Source organism: Salvelinus namaycush, chromosome 15 (assembly GCF_016432855.1).
Source record: "Salvelinus namaycush isolate Seneca chromosome 15, SaNama_1.0, whole genome shotgun sequence".
In the NCBI taxonomy this organism is placed as follows: domain Eukaryota; kingdom Metazoa; phylum Chordata; class Actinopteri; order Salmoniformes; family Salmonidae; genus Salvelinus; species Salvelinus namaycush.
In genome coordinates, this window is record NC_052321.1 from 7,331,179 (window position 1) to 7,352,052 (window position 20,874).

A 20,874-nucleotide genomic window follows, 5' to 3' on the forward strand; every position below is an offset into this window, starting at 1 on the left:
TCATAAACTGCCTCCGATGTAATTTTTGAGAATTTGGCAGTACATCCAACCGGCCTCACAACCGCAGACCACGTGAAACCACGCCAGCCCAGGACCTCCACATCCAACTTCATCTACGGGATCATCTGACTAGACACCTGATGAAATTAAGGTGTATTTCTGTCTGTAATAAAGCCCTTTTGTGGGGACAAACGCATTCTGATTGGCTGGGCCTTGCTCCCTAGAGGGTGGGCCTATGCCCTCCCATGTCTACATCCCTGCCCAGTCATGTGAAATCTGTAGATTAGGGCCTAATTCATTTATTTCAATTGACTGATTTCTTTATATGAACTGTAGCTCAGTAAAATTGGTGCATTTATTTTTTTGTTCAGTGTGTCTATGTATAGATGTATATTAACATTAAAACAAGATAAATATTTGTCCATACTTTGATGCTATGCTTGCAGATGTGTATAATACTGTGAGCCTAAAGTATTTATAAACGAAGAAAACAAAATGTACCTATATGTTGTTGTAACATTTAAACTTAAAACACGTATTTAAATGCATGGATCACCGGTGCGGTTGAATGCAGCACTCAAAATGTATTGTAGTCGAGTAGCCAGCCTAGGCTACTAATCAAATGCTGCTGTAATAGGCCTACGTGTGGTTAATCATTGGCAAGCTTTAAAAACCGAACCCAGACTGGTACATTTTAGTAGCCTAGCTAGGACTGTGGCGTGTGTCTGTACACTTTCCCTCCGCTGCGCGCTGTAATCGGGACACACGAATGCAGCGCAATTGATGTTGAATTCACCAATGCGAGCGCATCAGGCTACACTTTCATAAAGTTGTCGACTCATTTATACTCCCTTGTGTCCCGCAGGCCTTGTTTGACGTCTTAGCTAGCCACGTCATGACTGACTTGTGATCATTGCCCTTGCTTGTATTGACATTCCCAGCCTTAGTTACAGTCGTCCGTTTTCTTAAATACTGAAACGGTGCATCCCGAATGGGTTGTGGAAGGACACAATGTACCAGGCCAGCTGTGATTTGCAATATGTTTGACTACAAAGAAAAAAAGTTATTGGTGAATTATATTAATTATGCATTAAACTGGATCCAACAATGCAACAAGTAGTTAAAACACAAAACTGAATGTCATCACAAATTTAACAAAATAAAAAGACATTTCTCTTCAGATAAACTCCATAAATGCTTGGATATATTGTCCACTTCACTGAGGGGATGCAACAAAATACAGAATTAACAACCAACACTTTTTAAAGGATAAAATAGTTTTATTTATAGTCTCATAGTAAAGGTAGGCCTCAACTTGCAAGACAATTCTTGGCAGTATGTACAACATACTTGTAATTTCCATGGAATGGAATCAAAGATCTATCTAGTATACACTAATCACACCCTAAAAAAAAGGGGGGGGGGAGAGAAATACATGGGGGGAGGGGAATATACACACACATTTCCTAGACGCAAAATGTTTCTTTTTTTAGTTGAGTCAGCGACATTTAAGATTTACTGTGTAATTCACAACACATCGACTTAATTTTCTCCTCATATTGAAAAAAAAATTGACTACCTTTTGATAATCCATATCTAATTTCATACTTTGAAGGTAAACTACAAATGACAAATTGGTATTTTCCAATGATTTGTGAGAATACAAAATGCATCACATTGTGTAGAGACCTTAAAAACATCCAATCAATAACCATTTTTTTTTTTTTTAAATCAAGATTCCTAACTTTTGCTCTGCCACCTAAATTCATTCACTAGTTGAAGCTAAAGGACGAAATACGATACAAGTTTTGGAATCTTTTTTTCCATAACATCAATTATTTTCCACAAAGGGGATGATATTTAATTTCTAACAAATGTGTCAAAATGGAAAAGATCTGCAATCCTGTTGTCCTGAGGTGTGTTTAACTTTCACATCAAAGCCCACAGCACCACTGTTTTGAAGGTATGCTTCTCCAACCGACAGGACGACTCTTCTAAGCGTGTGTATAAATTCTAAAAACAGGTTCTTATCAAGATAAATTGATGAAATAAACAAAAGTATTACATGTTCTCAGTGCTTGGAGTACGCCTCCCTCTCTTCTCTCCGTAGTTTTCAGCCGAGAGGAGAGAGTACGTAGTAGAGGGTACAAAAGCATTGAGTCCTTTAGGGAGTGAAGCTGCCTCATGTCGGGTTTTGGATAGTTGCTGAGAGATACCAATGCTGTAAAGTCAGAAAGAGAAGGACAGAAAAGGAAGAAAGGAACCGACAGGGGAAAAAACAGAAGCTTTGCACGTCCTATTCTAAATCAGTCTACTTTTCTTCCTCCCAGCTGGCTTCCCTCCCTCCCCAGGGGATGGCGTGATGAAAGGACGTCAGGATAGACAGATCGGCAGGGACGGATGGAATCTCCACTCTCCAGCGAGAGCACATTCAGCGATATGCAGGGAGGGAGGGAAGGAGGAGAAGAAGGTAGTGGGAATTAGAGGAGCAGTACCGACTACTGGACCAGTAACTGTGCATGCAGTACCCCTCCACGCCAGGCGTGGTGCTGTGGGCTAGCCTGTCGCTCTAGCTGGCCTCCACTCGGAGCTTCTTCCTGGGGGCGGGGGGTTCCTCTGGCTCGGACTCGGAGCTGGAGTCAGAGCCTCCGTCGAAAGCAGACACAGCGCTGCCTTTAGGGTTGGTGTACAGGCTGCTGTCTGAAGAACTGTAGCTGGCCTGGAGCTGGGTCGAACCCTTCACCTTCTCCAGGGCACGCACTGTAGGGGAGAGACAATAGAAAGAGGGAGGAGGAGAGGGATGGAGAAAGAAGGGAAATGGACAAAAGAAAAGAGGATGGAGGAGAGAGAGCGAGGGAAGGGGGAATACAGAAAAGGGGGTGGGGGAAATGAAGAGGTCAACATTTGGCCCATAAGCAGACAAACACACAAGCTACAGGTAGAGATGGTCCGTAGGTACGGTAGATTCTCCATCATACTACATGTAGAGATGGTCCGTAGGTACGGTAGATTCTCCATCATACTACAGGTAGAGATGGTCCGTAGGTACGGTTGATTCTCCATCATACTACAGGTAGAGATGGTCCGTAGGTACGGTAGATTCTCCATCATACCTTGCTGCTCCAGCAGAGCGTTCTGCCTCTTCAGGTCGTCGATGTCTTGCTGGTGGGTGTGGTTTTTCCTCCTCATGTACTGGATATAGTCCGTGGCTTTGTCTAGGATCTGAGCTCGGGACGCCTGTTTGATAGATTGCTGTTGGAAACAAAGGAAAAACTAATTTGACACGAGGCAAGGGTTGCAGTGACATCACAGACTAACCCCTCCGACACAGCTACCGTAATACACCGACTAACCCCTCCCACACAGCTACCGTAATGCACCGACTAACCCCTCCCACACAGCTACCGTAATACACCGACTAACCCCTCCCACACAGCTACCGTAATACACCGACTAACCCCTCCCACACAGCTACCGTAATACACAGACTAACCCCTCCCACACAGCTACCGTAATACACCGACTAACCCCTCCCACACAGCTACCGTAATACACCGACTAACCCCTCCCACACAGCTACCGTAATACACCGACTAACCCCTCCCACACAGCTACCCTAATGCACCGACTAACCCCTCCCACACAGCTACCGTAATACACAGACTAACCCCTCCCACACAGCTACCGTAATACACCGACTAACCCCTCCCACACAGCTACCCTAATGCACCGACTAACCCCTCCCACACAGCTACTGTAATACTACTGCTGTTAACACTAGCCTGGTTAAACCAGACTGAATACTGAGTTCAGACACCCTACATATAATTCTATGGCTTCTCTCTCACAATGCTGGCACAGTGTTGTCTGTTTTAACCGGGCCCACACTACCAAACCCTCCCCCGGGCCACTATAATGCAGTCTAACAACCAGAGCCTACGCAGTGAATGAAGCTGCTAGGATGATGATAACGTGACATTTAAATCAATAAAACCTTCCTTTAACACTTCTGAAAAGGAGTGAACACTAAATCAGAATTATCCAGAACTATGCAAATAATAAGCCTGGCTGGAACAAAACTCACGAATGTGAAGCTGAATGTGAGCCAAAAATGGTTTACATTTCCATAATTTGACCGTTTCTATGACGAACCAGGCTTCGAGACGAGGGACAGAGACTGATCAAGTGCCTATGCAGATCAAAATAGATTTCCCTAATTTTAGTTTGTAAAGATGTAAGCCTGTCACATATGTAAGCCTGTGTGACGAGCCCAACTTAGAGCTGGGACACGACAGACGGCAGGGACACGACAGACGGCATCGGCAGGGACACGACAGACGGCATCGGCAGGGACACGACAGACGGCATCGTCAGGGACACACAGACGGCATCAGCATGGAATATGGACTTGATCCAGCTTCTCATAGCACAGCAATGCAAAGGCTGTGTCACAAATGGCAACCTATTCTCATAGTGAACTAATTTAGAGTTATGACCAGAGCACTAAGAAGTGCACTATATAGGGAGCCATTTGGGACAAAGCCTTGATCCAGCTTCTCCCAGTCAGTCAGAACCACACAAAGCCTTGATCCAGCTTCTCCCAGTCAGTCAGAACCACACAAAGCCTTGATCCAGCTTCTCCCAGTCAGTCAGAACCACACAAAGCCTTGATCCAGCTTCTCCCAGTCAGTCAGAACCACACAAAGCCTTGATCCAGCTTCTCCCAGTCAGTCAGAACCACACAAAGCCTTGATCCAGCTTCTCCCAGTCAGTCAGAACCACACAAAGTCTTGATCCAGCTTCTCCCAGTCAGTCAGAACCACACAAAGTCTTGATCCAGCTTCTCCCAGTCAGTCAGAACCACACAAAGCCTTGGTCCAGCTTCTCCCAGTCAGTCAGAACCACACAAAGCCTTGATCCAGCTTCTCCCAGTCAGTCAGAACCACACAAAGCCTTGATCCAGCTTCTCCCAGTCAGTCAGAACCACACAAAGCCTTTACTCTCATTACAACCTTAGCAATGATGAAGTCTACGAGAACACCAGACAACTCCACAAACCCATGAGCAACTTCCTGCTCACAGACAACAACCAAAGATGGTGGATAAATGATGTGGTCTTACTCGGGCCAAGTACCAATTGGAAATAAATGGTCACAGTTCCAGTCCACTTAAGGAGTGGTTCTCCCATAGACACCAATGCAATAGCAGCTGGGTCTGGTCTGATTACTTCAGTGACTGTAGATGAACCAGGTAACAGCTGGGTCTGATTAGTTCAGTGACTAGATGAACCAGGTAACAGCTGGGTCTGGTTAGTGCAGTGACTAGATGAACCAGGTAACAGCTGGGTCTGGTTAGTTCAGTGACTAGATGAACCAGGTAACAGCTGGGTCTGGTTAGTTCAGTGACTAGATGAACCAGGTAACAGCTGGGTCTGGTTAGTTCAGTGACTAGATGAACCAGGTAACAGCTGGGTCTGGTTAGTTCAGTGACTAGATGAACCAGGTAACAGCTGGGTCTGGTTAGTTCAGTGACTAGATGAACCAGGTAACAGCTGGGTCTGGTTAGTTCAGTGACTAGATGAACCAGGTAACAGCTGGGTCTGGTTAGTTCAGTGACTAGATGAACCAGGTAACAGCTGGGTCTGGTTAGTTCAGTGACTAGATGAACCAGGTAACAGCTGGGTCTGGTTAGTTCAGTGACTAGATGAACCAGGTAACAGCTGGGTCTGATTAGTTCAGTGACTAGATGAACCAGGTAACAGCTGGGTCTGGTTAGTTCAGTGACTAGATGAACCAGGTAACAGCTGGGTCTGGTCTGGTTAGTTCAGTGACTAGATGAACCAGGTAACAGCTGGGTCTGGTTAGTTCAGTGACTAGATGAACCAGGTAACAGCTGGGTCTGGTTAGTTCAGTGACTAGATGAACCAGGTAACAGCTGGGTCTGGTTAGTTCAGTGACTAGATGAACCAGGTAACAGCTGGGTCTGGTTAGTTCAGTGACTAGATGAACCAGGTAACAGCTGGGTCTGGTTAGTTCAGTGACTAGATGAACCATGTAACAGCTGGGTCTGGTTAGTTCAGTGACTAGATGAACCAGGTAACAGCTGGGTCTGGTTAGTTCAGTGACTAGATGAACCAGGTAACAGCTGGGTCTGGTTAGTTCAGTGACTAGATGAACCAGGTAACAGCTGGGTCTGGTTAGTTCAGTGACTAGATGAACCAGGTAACAGCTGGGTCTGGTTAGTTCAGTGACTAGATGAACCAGAAAAAAAAAGAGCCAGTGAGATGTCTCGCTTCATCTTCCGTCTCTGCATCAACAAAAGGCTGAAATGATTGGCTCTTCAGTTTGGAATCGATTTAAATGTTGCACACCAACCTAACCTGCTATCTCTGCACACTGAGGTCTTCAGAAAACATCTGTGCGTCTCCTTTAACGGTTCCCTTCCAACCCCCCCCTCCTGAGTAAGTGATGACTGGGGGGGGGGGGGGGGGGGGGGGGGGGGGGGGCTGTTTGGTTTGGAAAGTAAACAGGGTGCTGTGCCTAACCATAGCCTGGGCTGTTGGGCGTGCTCCGATGCCCTCAATGTCAGAGATGTCAAAACAGGAAGCAACAACAGATTTAGTCATAATTTCCTGCCGCTAGCCTGTGTCTCAGTGTGTCTGTTTAGAACATCTCTTCTCCTCTCCATCACTCTCCCCTCTCCATCACTCTCCCCTCTCCATCACTCTCCCCTCTCCATCACTCTCACTCCTCTCCATCACTCTCACTCCTCTCCATCACTCTCACTCCTCTCCATCACTCTCACTCCTCTCCATCACTCTCACTCCTCTCCATCACTCTCACTCCTCTCCATCACTCTCACTCCTCTCCATCACTCTCACTCCTCTCCATCACTCTCACTCCTCTCCCTTCCATGTCATAACTAGCTATGTATTGTATACACTGAAGGAAGTAGCTATATTTGTGTTATTATTTACAAATATTAATTACAGCAACACAAACCTACATCTCAACATATAAGATATCATAACACATTGCAATTACATTCACTTTGTTTACCCATATTGCATTTGAACAATCCTCAGAATGATAATTCCTTGACACACAGAGAGCCATGCATTTAGAGAGTGGGGACATTGAGGTTTCTGCATTATGATGATTTCCATCAACATTACATGGCAGTCTTACGTCAGATAGCGCGACGATTCCGCCTGCACTGGTCCCTGTTGGGGGACGAGCGTCGCGTAGGAGTGACGCCACCTGATGTAAGACAATGCATTACATGAGGAATAGAATGTTCAGAAGGAAAATTATGATGCATTTACATGACACTACAACATTCTATGGCAGCCATGTTAGAACCCCATTAACGTTACATGAGGAATATTTCAACAATGCTATGTAACGGAATGTCTAGAATTACAACACTCCAAATTCTAAAAAGGTGTCCCAACTCTAAATACATTGCTCTGAACGCACACAAAAACAAGCCTTCCCTCCCCAAAAGGATCCCGTCTCCCTAAAAGCGTTGGGTTTTTACCTCTCTACCAACCTTTTCCCCTTGCAAGGCGGGCACCGAGTCCCGCAGGCTGTGAAAGCTGTCTTTGATGTGATCCCGACGCTTGCGCTCCAGTGCATTGTGGTGTGCTCGTTTGTCTGCCTGCAATGAGAGAGTCACAGGGGGGGGGGGGGGGGGGGTTGTCCAGGGAGGTTAGGACTAGAGGTCGACCGATTAAATCGGAATGGCCGATTAATTAGGGCCGATTTCAAGTTTTCATAACAAATCGGTAATCTGCATTTCTGGACACCGATTATGGCCGACTACATTGCACTCCACGAGGAGACTGCGTGGCAGCATGACTACCTGTTACGCAAGTGCAGCAAGGAGCCAAGGTAAGTTGCTAGCTAGCGTTAAACTTATCTTATAAAAAACAATCAATCTTAACATAATCACTAGTTAACTAGTAATATCAACCATGTGTAGTTTATCTAGCTTGTCCTGCGTTGCATATAATCGACGCGGTGCCTGTTGATTCAATGATAAATTACAGCCTACTTCGCCAAACGGGTGATGATTTAACAAACACATTCGCGAAAAAAGCACTGTCATTGCACCAATGTGTACCTAACCATAAACATCAACGCCTTTCTTAAAATCAATACACAAGTATATATTTTTAAACCTGCATATTTAGTTAATATTTCCTGCTAACATGAATTTATTTTAACTAGGGAAAATGTTTCACTTCTCTTGGGTTCTGTGCAAGCAGAGTCAGGGTAAATGCAGCAGTTTGGGCCGCCTGGCTCGTTGATAACTGTGCCAACTTTCTTCCTAACAAAGACCGTAATTAATTTGCCAGAATTGTACATAATTATGACATAACATTGAAGGTTGTACAATGTAACAGCAATATTTAGACTTATGGATGCCACCCGTTAGATAAAATACGGAACGGTTCCGTATTTCACTGAAAGAATAAACGTTTTGTTTTCGAAATGATAGTTTCCGGATTTGACCATATTAATGACCTAAGGCTCGTATTTCTGTGTGTTAATATATTATAATTAAGTCTACGATTTGATATTTGATAGAGCAGTCTGACTGAGCGGTGGTACGCAGCAGCAGGCTCGTAAGCATTCATTCAAACAGCACTTTCCTGCATTTGCCAGGAGCTCTTCGCTGTGCTTCAAGCATTGCGCTGTTAATGACTTCAAGCCTATCAACTCCCGAGATTACACTGGCAATACTATAGTACCTATAAGAACATCCAATAGTCAAAGGTATATGAAATACAAATGGTAGAGAGAGAAATAGTCCTATAATAACTACAACCTAAAACTTCTTACCTGGGAATATTGAAGACTCATGTTAAAAGGAACCACCAGCTTTCATATGTTCTCATGTTCTGAGCAAGGCACTTAAACTTTAGCTTTCTTACATGGAACATATTGCACTTTTACTTTCTTCTCCAACAGTGTTTTTGCATTATTTAAACCAAATTGAACATGTTTCATTATTTATTTTAGACTAAATTGATTTTATTGATGTATTATATTAAGTTAAAATAAGTGTTCATTCAGTATTGTTATAATTGTCATTATTACACATACATTAAAAAAAGTATACATTTAAAAAATAAATAAATGTTTATTTATTTTTTTAAGGTTTTTTTTATTTTTTAAATCTGCCTATTAATCAGTATCGGCTTTTTTTGGTCCTCCAATAATCAGTATCAGCGTTGAAAAATCATAAAATCGGTCGACCTCTAGTTAGGACTGACAGAGGGACCGGATACACACCAAGCTTCAGCAACTAACTGTCCCCATGAATCCCTACCTGCACCAGTTCAGAGTCGTGTGTGTGGGGTCCGTCCCAGAATGGGCAGGCAGTGAGTTGGCAACTAAGTGCTGGGAGTTGTTCAACTAAGGAGTTGTTCACGGAGGAAACTGACTGCCACCATAGATCTTGAATATTCATTTATGATTATATTCTACATTCATTTCTATGGTTTTGTTTATTTCTACAACTGGTATAGTAACACTGGCACCACCCCACCCCACTAGTGACTAGAACTGACCCCAGCACAGCTGTGTTCTTCAGGGTTAACTAGAACTGACCCCAGCACAGCTGTGTTCTTCAGGGTTAACTAGAACTGACCCCAGCACAGCTGTGTTCTTCAGGGTTGACTAGAACTGACCCCAGCACAGCTGTGTTCTTCAGGGTTGACTAGAACTGACCCCAGCACAGCTGTGTTCTACAGGGTTGACTAGAACTGACCCCAGCACAGCTGTGTTCTACAGGGTTGACTAGAACTGACCCCAGCACAGCTGTGTTCTACAGGGTTGACTAGAACTGACCCCAGCACAGCTGTGTTCTACAGGGTTGACTAGAACTGACCCCAGCACAGCTGTGTTCTTCAGGGTTGTCTAGAACTGACCCCAGCACAGCTGTGTTCTTCAGGGTTGACTAGAACTGACCCCAGCACAGCTGTGTTCTACAGGGTTGACTAGAACTGACCCCAGCACAGCTGTGTTCTTCAGGGTTGTCTAGAACTGACCCCAGCACAGCTGTGTTCTTCAGGGTTGACTAGAACTGACCCCAGCACAGCTGTGTTCTACAGGGTTGACTAGAACTGACCCCAGCACAGCTGTGTTCTACAGGGTTGACTAGAACTGACCCCAGTACAGCTGTGTTCTACAGGGTTGACTAGAACTGACCCCAGCACAGCTGTGTTCTACAGGGTTGACTAGAACTGACCCCAGCACAGCTGTGTTCTACAGGGTTGACTAGAACTGACCCCAGCACAGCTGTGTTCTACAGGGTTGACTAGAACTGACCCCAGTACAGCTGTGTTCTTCAGGGTTGACTAGAACTGACCCCAGCACAGCTGTGTTCTACAGGGTTGACTAGAACTGACCCCAGCACAGCTGTGTTCTACAGGGTTGACTAGAACTGACCCCAGCACAGCTGTGTTCTACAGGGTTGACTAGAACTGACCCCAGTACAGCTGTGTTCTTCAGGGTTGACTAGAACTGACCCCAGCACAGCTGTGTTCTACAGGGTTGACTAGAACTGACCCCAGCACAGCTGTGTTCTACAGGGTTGACTAGAACTGACCCCAGTACAGCTGTGTTCTTCAGGGTTGACTAGAACTGACCCCAGCACAGCTGTGTTCTTCAGGGTTGTCTAGAACTGACCCCAGCACAGCTGTGTTCTTCAGGGTTGTCTAGAACTGACCCCAGCACAGCTGTGTTCTTCAGGGTTGTCTAGAACTGACTCCAGTACAGCTGTGTTCTTCAGGGTTGTCTAGAACTGACCCCAGTACAGCTGTGTTCTTCAGGGTTGTCTAGAACTGACCCCAGCACAGCTGTGTTCTTCAGGGTTGTCTAGAACTGACCCCAGCACAGCTGTGTTCTTCAGGGTTGTCTAGAACTGACCCCAGCACAGCTGTGTTCTTCAGGGTTAACTAGAACTGACCCCAGCACAGCTGTGTTCTTCAGGGTTGACTAGAACTGACCCCAGCACAGCTGTGTTCTTCAGGGTTGACTAGAACTGACCCCAGCACAGCTGTGTTCTTCAGGGTTGACTAGAACTGACCCCAGCACAGCTGTGTTCTACAGGGTTGACTAGAACTGACCCCAGCACAGCTGTGTTCTACAGGGTTGACTAGAACTGACCCCAGCACAGCTGTGTTCTTCAGGGTTGTCTAGAACTGACCCCAGCACAGCTGTGTTCTACAGGGTTGACTAGAACTGACCCCAGCACAGCTGTGTTCTACAGGGTTGACTAGAACTGACCCCAGCACAGCTGTGTTCTTCAGGGTTGTCTAGAACTGACCCCAGCACAGCTGTGTTCTTCAGGGTTGACTAGAACTGACCCCAGCACAGCTGTGTTCTTCAGGGTTGACTAGAACTGACCCCAGCACAGCTGTGTTCTACAGGGTTGACTAGAACTGACCCCAGCACAGCTGTGTTCTTCAGGGTTGTCTAGAACTGACCCCAGCACAGCTGTGTTCTTCAGGGTTGACTAGAACTGACCCCAGCACAGCTGTGTTCTACAGGGTTGACTAGAACTGACCCCAGTACAGCTGTGTTCTACAGGGTTGACTAGAACTGACCCCAGCACAGCTGTGTTCTACAGGGTTGACTAGAACTGACCCCAGCACAGCTGTGTTCTACAGGGTTGACTAGAACTGACCCCAGCACAGCTGTGTTCTACAGGGTTGACTAGAACTGACCCCAGCACAGCTGTGTTCTACAGGGTTGACTAGAACTGACCCCAGCACAGCTGTGTTCTTCAGGGTTGACTAGAACTGACCCCAGCACAGCTGTGTTCTTCAGGGTTGTCTAGAACTGACCCCAGCACAGCTGTGTTCTTCAGGGTTGTCTAGAACTGACCCCAGCACAGCTGTGTTCTTCAGGGTTGTCTAGAACTGACCCCAGCACAGCTGTGTTCTTCAGGGTTGTCTAGAACTGACCCCAGTACAGCTGTGTTCTTCAGGGTTGTCTAGAACTGACCCCAGTACAGCTGTGTTCTTCAGGGTTGTCTAGAACTGACCCCAGTACAGCTGTGTTCTTCAGGGTTGTCTAGAACTGACCCCAGTACAGCTGTGTTCTTCAGGGTTGTCTAGAACTGACCCCAGTACAGCTGTGTTCTTCAGGGTTGTCTAGAACTGACCCCAGTACAGCTGTGTTCTTCAGGGTTGTCTAGAACTGACCCCAGTACAGCTGTGTTCTTCAGGGTTGTCTAGAACTGACCCCAGTACAGCTGTGTTCTTCAGGGTTGTCTAGAACTGACCCCAGTACAGCTGTGTTCTTCAGGGTTGTCTAGAACTGACCCCAGTACAGCTGTGTTCTTCAGGGTTGTCTAGAACTGACCCCAGCACAGCTGTGCTCTACAGGGTTGACTAGAACTGACCCCAGGGTGGAGAAAGACACTAAACCCATTCAGATGAGGTGAGAGGGTGGGTGAGGGGTAAAATGGTGACATCGTGTTTTAGTGTTACAGTTTCTAATTCGCCTACACCTGACAATTAGGACTGACTGACAAATTATTAGGAGTTATGTTCTGGGTTAGGACTGGTATTTAACAACTTGAGGATTTGTTATTTGGCACTGTATCATGGGGGATGCATCTGTAGATGAATTTACTGATGTTGGTGTGTTCTCATACAGTGAAATGTGTCTTCAGAATATCTGTTTTTGTTATGTATTGTAAAGGCCTATTGTATTTGTTACGGACCATTTCATAAAATGTTTGTTACGGCCTAACAGTAGGCATATTTTGTGGTTTAGGCGTATGGCTATATATAGCCTGTTGTTCTGAACACAAACCTCATAATTATCCCTATGATCTGCTGTCTAGTGAGGATCACCTTTAGTCTCTATAGAATACACACAGAACAGACATCTTGTGGGGATCATCTACCCAACACAGAGACAGCCCTTCCTCTGACACACCATACTGCTGCCAGGGCCTCATCTACCCAACACAGAGACAGCCCTTCCTCTGACACACCATACTGCTGCCAGGGCCTCATCTACCCAACACAGAGACAGCCCTTCCTCAGTCACACCATACTGCTGCCAGGGCCTCATCTACCCAACACAGAGACAGCCCTTCCTCTGACACACCATACTGCTGCCAGGGCCTCATCTACCCAACACAGAGACAGCCCTTCCTCTGACACACCATACTGCTGCCAGGGCCTCATCTACCCAACACAGAGACAGCCCTTCCTCTGACACACCATACTGCTGCCAGGGCCTCATCTACCCAACACAGAGACAGCCCTTCCTCTGACACACCATACTGCTGCCAGGGCCTCATCTACCCAACACAGAGACAGCCCTTCCTCTGACACACCATACTGCTGCCAGGGCCTCATCTACCCAACACAGAGACAGCCCTTCCTCTGACACACCATACTGCTGCCAGGGCCTCATCTACCCAACACAGAGACAGCCCTTCCTCTGTCACACCATACTGCTGCCAGGGCCTCATCTACCCAACACAGAGACAGCCCTTCCTCAGTCACACCATACTGCTGCCAGGGCCTCATCTACCCAACACAGAGACAGCCCTTCCTCTGACACACCATACTGCTGCCAGGGCCTCATCTACCCAACACAGAGACAGCCCTTCCTCTGACACACCATACTGCTGCCAGGGCCTCATCTACCCAACACAGAGACAGCCCTTCCTCTGACACACCATACTGCTGCCAGGGCCTCATCTACCCAACACAGAGACAGCCCTTCCTCAGTCACACCATACTGCTGCCAGGGCCTCATCTACCCAACACAGAGACAGCCCTTCCTCAGTCACACCATACTGCTGCCAGGGCCTCATCTACCCAACACAGAGACAGCCCTTCCTCTGACACACCATACTGCTGCCAGGGCCTCATCTACCCAACACAGAGACAGCCCTTCCTCAGTCACACCATACTGCTGCCAGGGCCTCATCTACCCAACACAGAGACAGCCCTTCCTCTGACACACCATACTGCTGCCAGGGCCTCATCTACCCAACACAGAGACAGCCCTTCCTCAGTCACACCATACTGCTGCCAGGGCCTCATCTACCCAACACAGAGACAGCCCTTCCTCAGTCACACCATACTGCTGCCAGGGCCTCATCTACCCAACACAGAGACAGCCCTTCCTCTGACACACCATACTGCTGCCAGGGCCTCATCTACCCAACACAGAGACAGCCCTTCCTCAGTCACACCATACTGCTGCCAGGGCCTCATCTACCCAACACAGAGACAGCCCTTCCTCAGTCACACCATACTGCTGCCAGGGCCTCATCTACCCAACACAGAGACAGCCCTTCCTCTGACACACCATACTGCTGCCAGGGCCTCATCTACCCAACACAGAGACAGCCCTTCCTCAGTCACACCATACTGCTGCCAGGGCCTCATCTACCCAACACAGAGACAGCCCTTCCTCTGACACACCATACTGCTGCCAGGGCCTCATCTACCCAACACAGAGACAGCCCTTCCTCAGTCACACCATACTGCTGCCAGGGCCTCATCTACCCAACACACATAGCTAGTTTCCCAAATTCCTCTCTATTCCCCATGTAGTACACTACTTTAGACCAGGACCAATAGGGAATAGGGTGCCATTTGGGACACAGCCATAGTTAGTCCATGTCTCTGTACACACCAGACAGAACAATAGAGGTTTGACAGGCTTCAGCCACCAAATAGATAGTGCAGTATGAGTGACTATCAGGCCTGTCAAACCCGCTCCGTCGGGCCTGTCAAACCCACTCTGTCAGGACTCAAAGTTGAATGTGCATAAAAGAAGCCATTTCCTTCCACTGTAAAACAGCCTTGAGATATTTACAAGATAGGACTAGGACTAGGCCAAGAGCAGCCAGTCACCTGCAGCAAACGTGTTTCAGGCCAAGCAACAGTAGCTCCCAAAGGTCCTCGACTCTGACTCATAACCAATTATGTACTGTATATAAACCCTGGATTTCTGACGCTGCGTATTGGCCAGAGAGAGGCTGGTCATACTGGCACTCCCCAGAAGGAGCAATCCTCCATAGGAATGAATGGAATTCTACACTATGTCAATCAGGCAAGTCTCTTCTTCTTATTGGTGTCCTTTAGTAGTGGTTTCCTGGCAGCAATTTGACCATGAAGGTCTGATTCACACTGTCTCCTCTGAACAGTTGATGTTGAGACGTCTGTTACTTGAACTCTGAAGCATTTACTTGGGCTGCAATTTCTGACGTGCAGTTAAATGAATTTATCCTCTGCAGCAGAGGTAACTCTGGGTCTTCCTTTCCTGTGGCAGTCCTCATGAGAGCCAGTTTCCTCATAGCGCTCTATGGTTTTTGCAACTGCACTTAATGAAACTTTAAAAGTTGACATTTTTCAGATTAAGACATGAAGGTCAGTCAAAGTAATGGACTGTCGTTTCTCTTTGCTTATTTGAGCTGTTCTTGCTATAATATGGACTTGGTATTTTACCAAATAGAATTACCTTCTGTATACCACCCCTAACTCGTCACAACACAACTGTTGGCTCAAACGCATTAAGGAAAGAACTTCCACAAATTAACTTTTAACCACGGCAATCCTGTAAATTGAAATGCATTCCAGGTAACTACCTCATGAAGCTGGTTGAGATAATGCCAAGAGTGTGCAAAGCTGTCATCAAGGCAAAGGGTGGCTACTTTAAAGAATCTAAAATATATTTTGATTCCATGTGTGTTATTTCATAGTTTGTCTTCACTATTATTCTACAATGCAGAAAATAGTACAAATAAAGAACAACCCTACAAACCAAATAATAAATGCATTTCTATAGCTTCCAAAATATTTTTCATAATGGTGGGGGAGTGCCAAGATGGAGGCAGGTTGGCTTCAAAACAGTGCCCTGTCAATCATCTAGTGTATATATTGTCAGATGCAGTGGGTGTGTTTTGGTTCCAACTTGTCTACAGGGTTTGGCCAGGCCTGTGTGAAAGTAACATTAGGATAGGAAACCCCATGAAATCACCACCAAGTCTCTCCATGACAAGTTATTAGAGGAATGCATGAAGAGTCTGGGACTAACCCTGGGGACACAGCAGCTGTCCTAGAGTCTGGGACTAACCCTGGGGAAACAGCAGCTGTCCTAGAGTCTGGGACTAACCCTGGGGAAAAAGCAGCTGTCCTAGGGTCAGGGACTAACCCTGGGGAAAAAGCAGCTGTCCTAGGGTCTGGGACTAACCCTGGGGAAACAGCAGCTGTCCTAGGGTCAGGGACTAACCCTGGGGGACACAGCAGCTGTCCTAGAGTCTGGGACTAACCCTGGGGGACACAGCAGCTGTCCTAGAGTCTGGGACTAACCCTGGGGAAACAGCAGCTGTCCTAGGGTCTGGGACTAACCCTGGGGGACACAGCAGCTGTCCTAGAGTCTGGGACTAACCCTGGGGGAAACAGCAGCTGTCCTAGGGTCTGGGACTAACCCTGGGGGACACAGCAGCTGTCCTAGGGTCTGGGACTAACCCTGGGGGACACAGCAGCTGTCCTAGGGTCTGGGACTAACCCTGGGGGACACAGCAGCTGTCCTAGAGTCTGGGACTAACCCTGGGGAAACAGCAGCTGTCCTAGGGTCTGGGACTAACCCTGGGGGAAACAGCAGCTGTCCTAGAGTCTGGGACTAACCCTGGGGGACACAGCAGCTGTCCTAGGGTCTGGGACTAACCCTGGGGGACACAGCAGCTGTCCTAGGGTCTGGGACATGTAGTGAGGCTCTACAGCTGTCCTAGGGTCTGGGACTAACCCTGGGGAAACAGCAGCTGTCCTAGGGTCTGGGACATGTAGTGAGGCTCTACAGCTGTCCTAGGGTCTGGGACTAACCCTGGGGAAACAGCAGCTGTCCTAGGGTCAGGGACATGTAGTGAGGCTCTACAGCTGTCACAGAGTCTGGGACTAACCCTGGGGAAACAGCAGCTGTCCTAGGGTCAGGGACATGTAGTGAGGCTCTACAGCTGTCCTAGGGTCAGGGACATGTAGTGAGGCTCTACAGCTGTCCTAGGGTCAGGGACATGTAGTGAGGCTCTACAGCTGTCCTAGAGTCTGGGACTAAACCTGGGAAACAGCAGCTGTCCTAGGGTCAGGGACATGTAGTGAGGCTCTACAGCTGTCCTAGGGTCAGGGACATGTAGTGAGGCTCTACAGCTGTCCTAGGGTCAGGGACATGTAGTGAGGCTCTACAGCTGTCCTAGGGTCAGGGACATGTAGTGAGGCTCTACAGCTGTCCTAGGGTCTGGGACTAACCCTGGGGAAACAGCAGCTGTCCTAGGGTCAGGGACATGTAGTGAGGCTCTACAGCTGTCACAGAGTCTGGGACTAACCCTGGGGAAACAGCAGCTGTCCTAGGGTCAGGGACATGTAGTGAGGCTCTACAGCTGTCACAGAGTCTGGGACTAACCCTGGGGAAACAGCAGCTGTCCTAGGGTCAGGGACATGTAGTGAGGCTCTACAGCTGTCCTAGGGTCAGGGACATGTAGTGAGGCTCTACAGCTGTCCTAGGGTCAGGGACATGTAGTGAGGCTCTACAGCTGTCCTAGGGTCAGGGACATGTAGTGAGGCTCTACAGCTGTCCTAGGGTCAGGGACATGTAGTGAGGCTCTACAGCTGTCCTAGGGTCAGGGACATGTAGTGAGGCTCTACAGCTGTCCTAGGGTCAGGGACATGTAGTGAGGCTCTACAGCTGTCCTAGGGTCAGGGACATGTAGTGAGGCTCTACAGCTGTCCTAGGGTCAGGGACATGTAGTGAGGCTCTACAGCTGTCCTAGGGTCAGGGACATGTAGTGAGGCTCTACAGCTGTCCTAGGGTCAGGGACATGTAGTGAGGCTCTACAGCTGTCCTAGGGTCAGGGACATGTAGTGAGGCTCTACAGCTGTCCTAGGGTCTGGGACTAACCCTGGGGAAACAGCAGCTGTCCTAGGGTCAGGGACATGTAGTGAGGCTCTACAGCTGTCCTAGGGTCTGGGACTAACCCTGGGGAAACAGCAGCTGTCCTAGGGTCAGGGACATGTAGTGAGGCTCTACAGCTGTCCTAGGGTCAGGGACATGTAGTGAGGCTCTACAGCTGTCACAGAGTCTGGGACTAACCCTGGGGAAACAGCAGCTGTCCTAGGGTCAGGGACATGTAGTGAGGCTCTACAGCTGTCCTAGGGTCAGGGACATGTAGTGAGGCTCTACAGCTGTCCTAGGGTCAGGGACATGTAGTGAGGCTCTACAGCTGTCCTAGAGTCTGGGACTAAACCTGGGAAACAGCAGCTGTCCTAGGGTCAGGGACATGTAGTGAGGCTCTACAGCTGTCCTAGGGTCAGGGACATGTAGTGAGGCTCTCCAGCTGTCCTAGGGTCAGGGACATGTAGTGAGGCTCTCCAGCTGTCCTAGGGTCTGGGACTAACCCTGGGGAAACAGCAGCTGTCCTAGGGTCAGGGACATGTAGTGAGGCTCTCCAGCTGTCCTAGGGTCAGGGACATGTAGTGAGGCTCTCCAGCTGTCCTAGGGTCAGGGACATGTAGTGAGGCTCTCCAGCTGTCCTAGGGTCAGGGACATGTAGTGAGGCTCTCCAGCTGTCCTAGGGTCAGGGACATGTAGTGAGGCTCTCCAGCTGTCCTAGGGTCAGGGACATGTAGTGAGGCTCTCCAGCTGTCCTAGGGTCAGGGACATGTAGTGAGGCTCTCCAGCTGTCCTAGGGTCAGGGACATGTAGTGAGGCTCTCCAGCTGTCCTAGGGTCAGGGACATGTAGTGAGGCTCTCCAGCTGTCCTAGGGTCAGGGACATGTAGTGAGGCTCTCCAGCTGTCCTAGGGTCAGGGACATGTAGTGAGGCTCTCCAGCTGTCCTAGGGTCAGGGACATGTAGTGAGGCTCTCCAGCTGTCCTAGGGTCAGGGACATGTAGTGAGGCTCTCCAGCTGTCCTAGGGTCAGGGACATGTAGTGAGGCTCTCCAGCTGTCCTAGGGTCAGGGACATGTAGTGAGGCTCTCCAGCTGTCCTAGGGTCAGGGACATGTAGTGAGGCTCTCCAGCTGTCCTAGGGTCAGGGACATGTAGTGAGGCTCTCCAGCTGTCCTAGGGTCAGGGACATGTAGTGAGGCTCTCCAGCTGTCCTAGGGTCAGGGACATGTAGTGAGGCTCTCCAGCTGTCCTAGGGTCAGGGACATGTAGTGAGGCTCTCCAGCTGTCCTAGGGTCAGGGACATGTAGTGAGGCTCTCCAGCTGTCCTAGGGTCAGGGACATGTAGTGAGGCTCTCCAGCTGTCCTAGGGTCAGGGACATGTAGTGAGGCTCTCCAGCTGTCCTAGGGTCAGGGACATGTAGTGAGGCTCTCCAGCTGTCCTAGGGTCAGGGACATGTAGTGAGGCTCTCCAGCTGTCCTAGGGTCAGGGACATGTAGTGAGGCTCTCCAGCTGTCCTAGGGTCAGGGACATGTAGTGAGGCTCTCCAGCTGTCCTAGGGTCAGGGACATGTAGTGAGGCTCTCCAGCTGTCCTAGGGTCAGGGACATGTAGTGAGGCTCTCCAGCTGTCCTAGGGTCAGGGACATGTAGTGAGGCTCTCCAGCTGTCCTAGGGTCAGGGACATGTAGTGAGGCTCTCCAGCTGTCCTAGGGTCAGGGACATGTAGTGAGGCTCTCCAGCTGTCCTAGGGTCAGGGACATGTAGTGAGGCTCTCCAGCTGTCCTAGGGTCAGGGACATGTAGTGAGGCTCTCCAGCTGTCCTAGGGTCAGGGACATGTAGTGAGGCTCTCCAGCTGTCCTAGGGTCAGGGACATGTAGTGAGGCTCTCCAGCTGTCCTAGGGTCAGGGACATGTAGTGAGGCTCTCCAGCTGTCCTAGGGTCAGGGACATGTAGTGAGGCTCTCCAGCTGTCCTAGGGTCAGGGACATGTAGTGAGGCTCTCCAGCTGTCCTAGGGTCAGGGACATGTAGTGAGGCTCTCCAGCTGTCCTAGGGTCAGGGACATGTAGTGAGGCTCTCCAGCTGTCCTAGGGTCAGGGACATGTAGTGAGGCTCTCCAGCTGTCCTAGGGTCAGGGACATGTAGTGAGGCTCTCCAGCTGTCCTAGGGTCAGGGACATGTAGTGAGGCTCTCCAGCTGTCCTAGGGTCAGGGACATGTAGTGAGGCTCTCCAGCTGTCCTAGGGTCAGGGACATGTAGTGAGGCTCTCCAGCTGTCCTAGGGTCAGGGACATGTAGTGAGGCTCTCCAGCTGTCCTAGGGTCAGGGACATGTAGTGAGGCTCTCCAGCTGTCCTAGGGTCAGGGACATGTAGTGAGGCTCTCCAGCTGTCCTAGGGTCAGGGACATGTAGTGAGGCTCTCCAGCTGTCCTAGGGTCAGGGACATGTAGTGAGGCTCTCCAGCTGTCCTAGGGTCAGGGACATGTAGTGAGGCTCTCCAGCTGTCCTAGGGTCAGGGACATGTAGTGAGGCTCTCCAGCTGTCCTAGGGTCAGGGACATGTAGTGAGGCTCTCCAGCTGTCCTAGGGTCAGGGACATGTAGTGAGGCTCTCCAGCTGTCCTAGGGTCAGGGACATGTAGTGAGGCTCTCCAGCTGTCCTAGGGTCAGGGACATGTAGTGAGGCTCTCCAGCTGTCCTAGGGTCAGGGACATGTAGTGAGGCTCTCCAGCTGTCCTAGGGTCAGGGACATGTAGTGAGGCTCTCCAGCTGTCCTAGGGTCAGGGACATGTAGTGAGGCTCTCCAGCTGTCCTAGGGTCAGGGACATGTAGTGAGGCTCTCCAGCTGTCCTAGGGTCAGGGACATGTAGTGAGGCTCTCCAGCTGTCCTAGGGTCAGGGACATGTAGTGAGGCTCTCCAGCTGTCCTAGGGTCAGGGACATGTAG

General features: G+C 48.9%; 1 protein-coding gene across 5 annotated transcripts in view; it reads right to left on the reverse strand.

Moving 5' to 3' along the window:
• Positions 1 to 1,259: 1,259 nt before the first annotated feature.
• LOC120060156 (protein max) overlaps positions 1,260 to 20,874 on the reverse strand; it is a 30,525-nt gene continuing 10,910 nt past the window's right edge. For 2 of the 5 annotated variants that reach the window (XM_039009273.1, XM_039009271.1), the window contains 4 exons: positions 7,540 to 7,659; positions 7,188 to 7,259; positions 3,114 to 3,252; positions 1,260 to 2,760 (listed from right to left, as the gene is read on the reverse strand). In XM_039009273.1, the coding sequence (XP_038865201.1) occupies positions 2,570 to 2,760; positions 3,114 to 3,252; positions 7,188 to 7,259; positions 7,540 to 7,659 (522 nt within the window). In that variant the 3' untranslated portion in view covers positions 1,260 to 2,569. The remainder of the gene's footprint in view (positions 2,761 to 3,113; positions 3,253 to 7,187; positions 7,260 to 7,539; positions 7,660 to 20,874) is intronic. The other 3 variants (XM_039009272.1, XM_039009274.1, XM_039009275.1) reach the window with 3 other exon arrangements.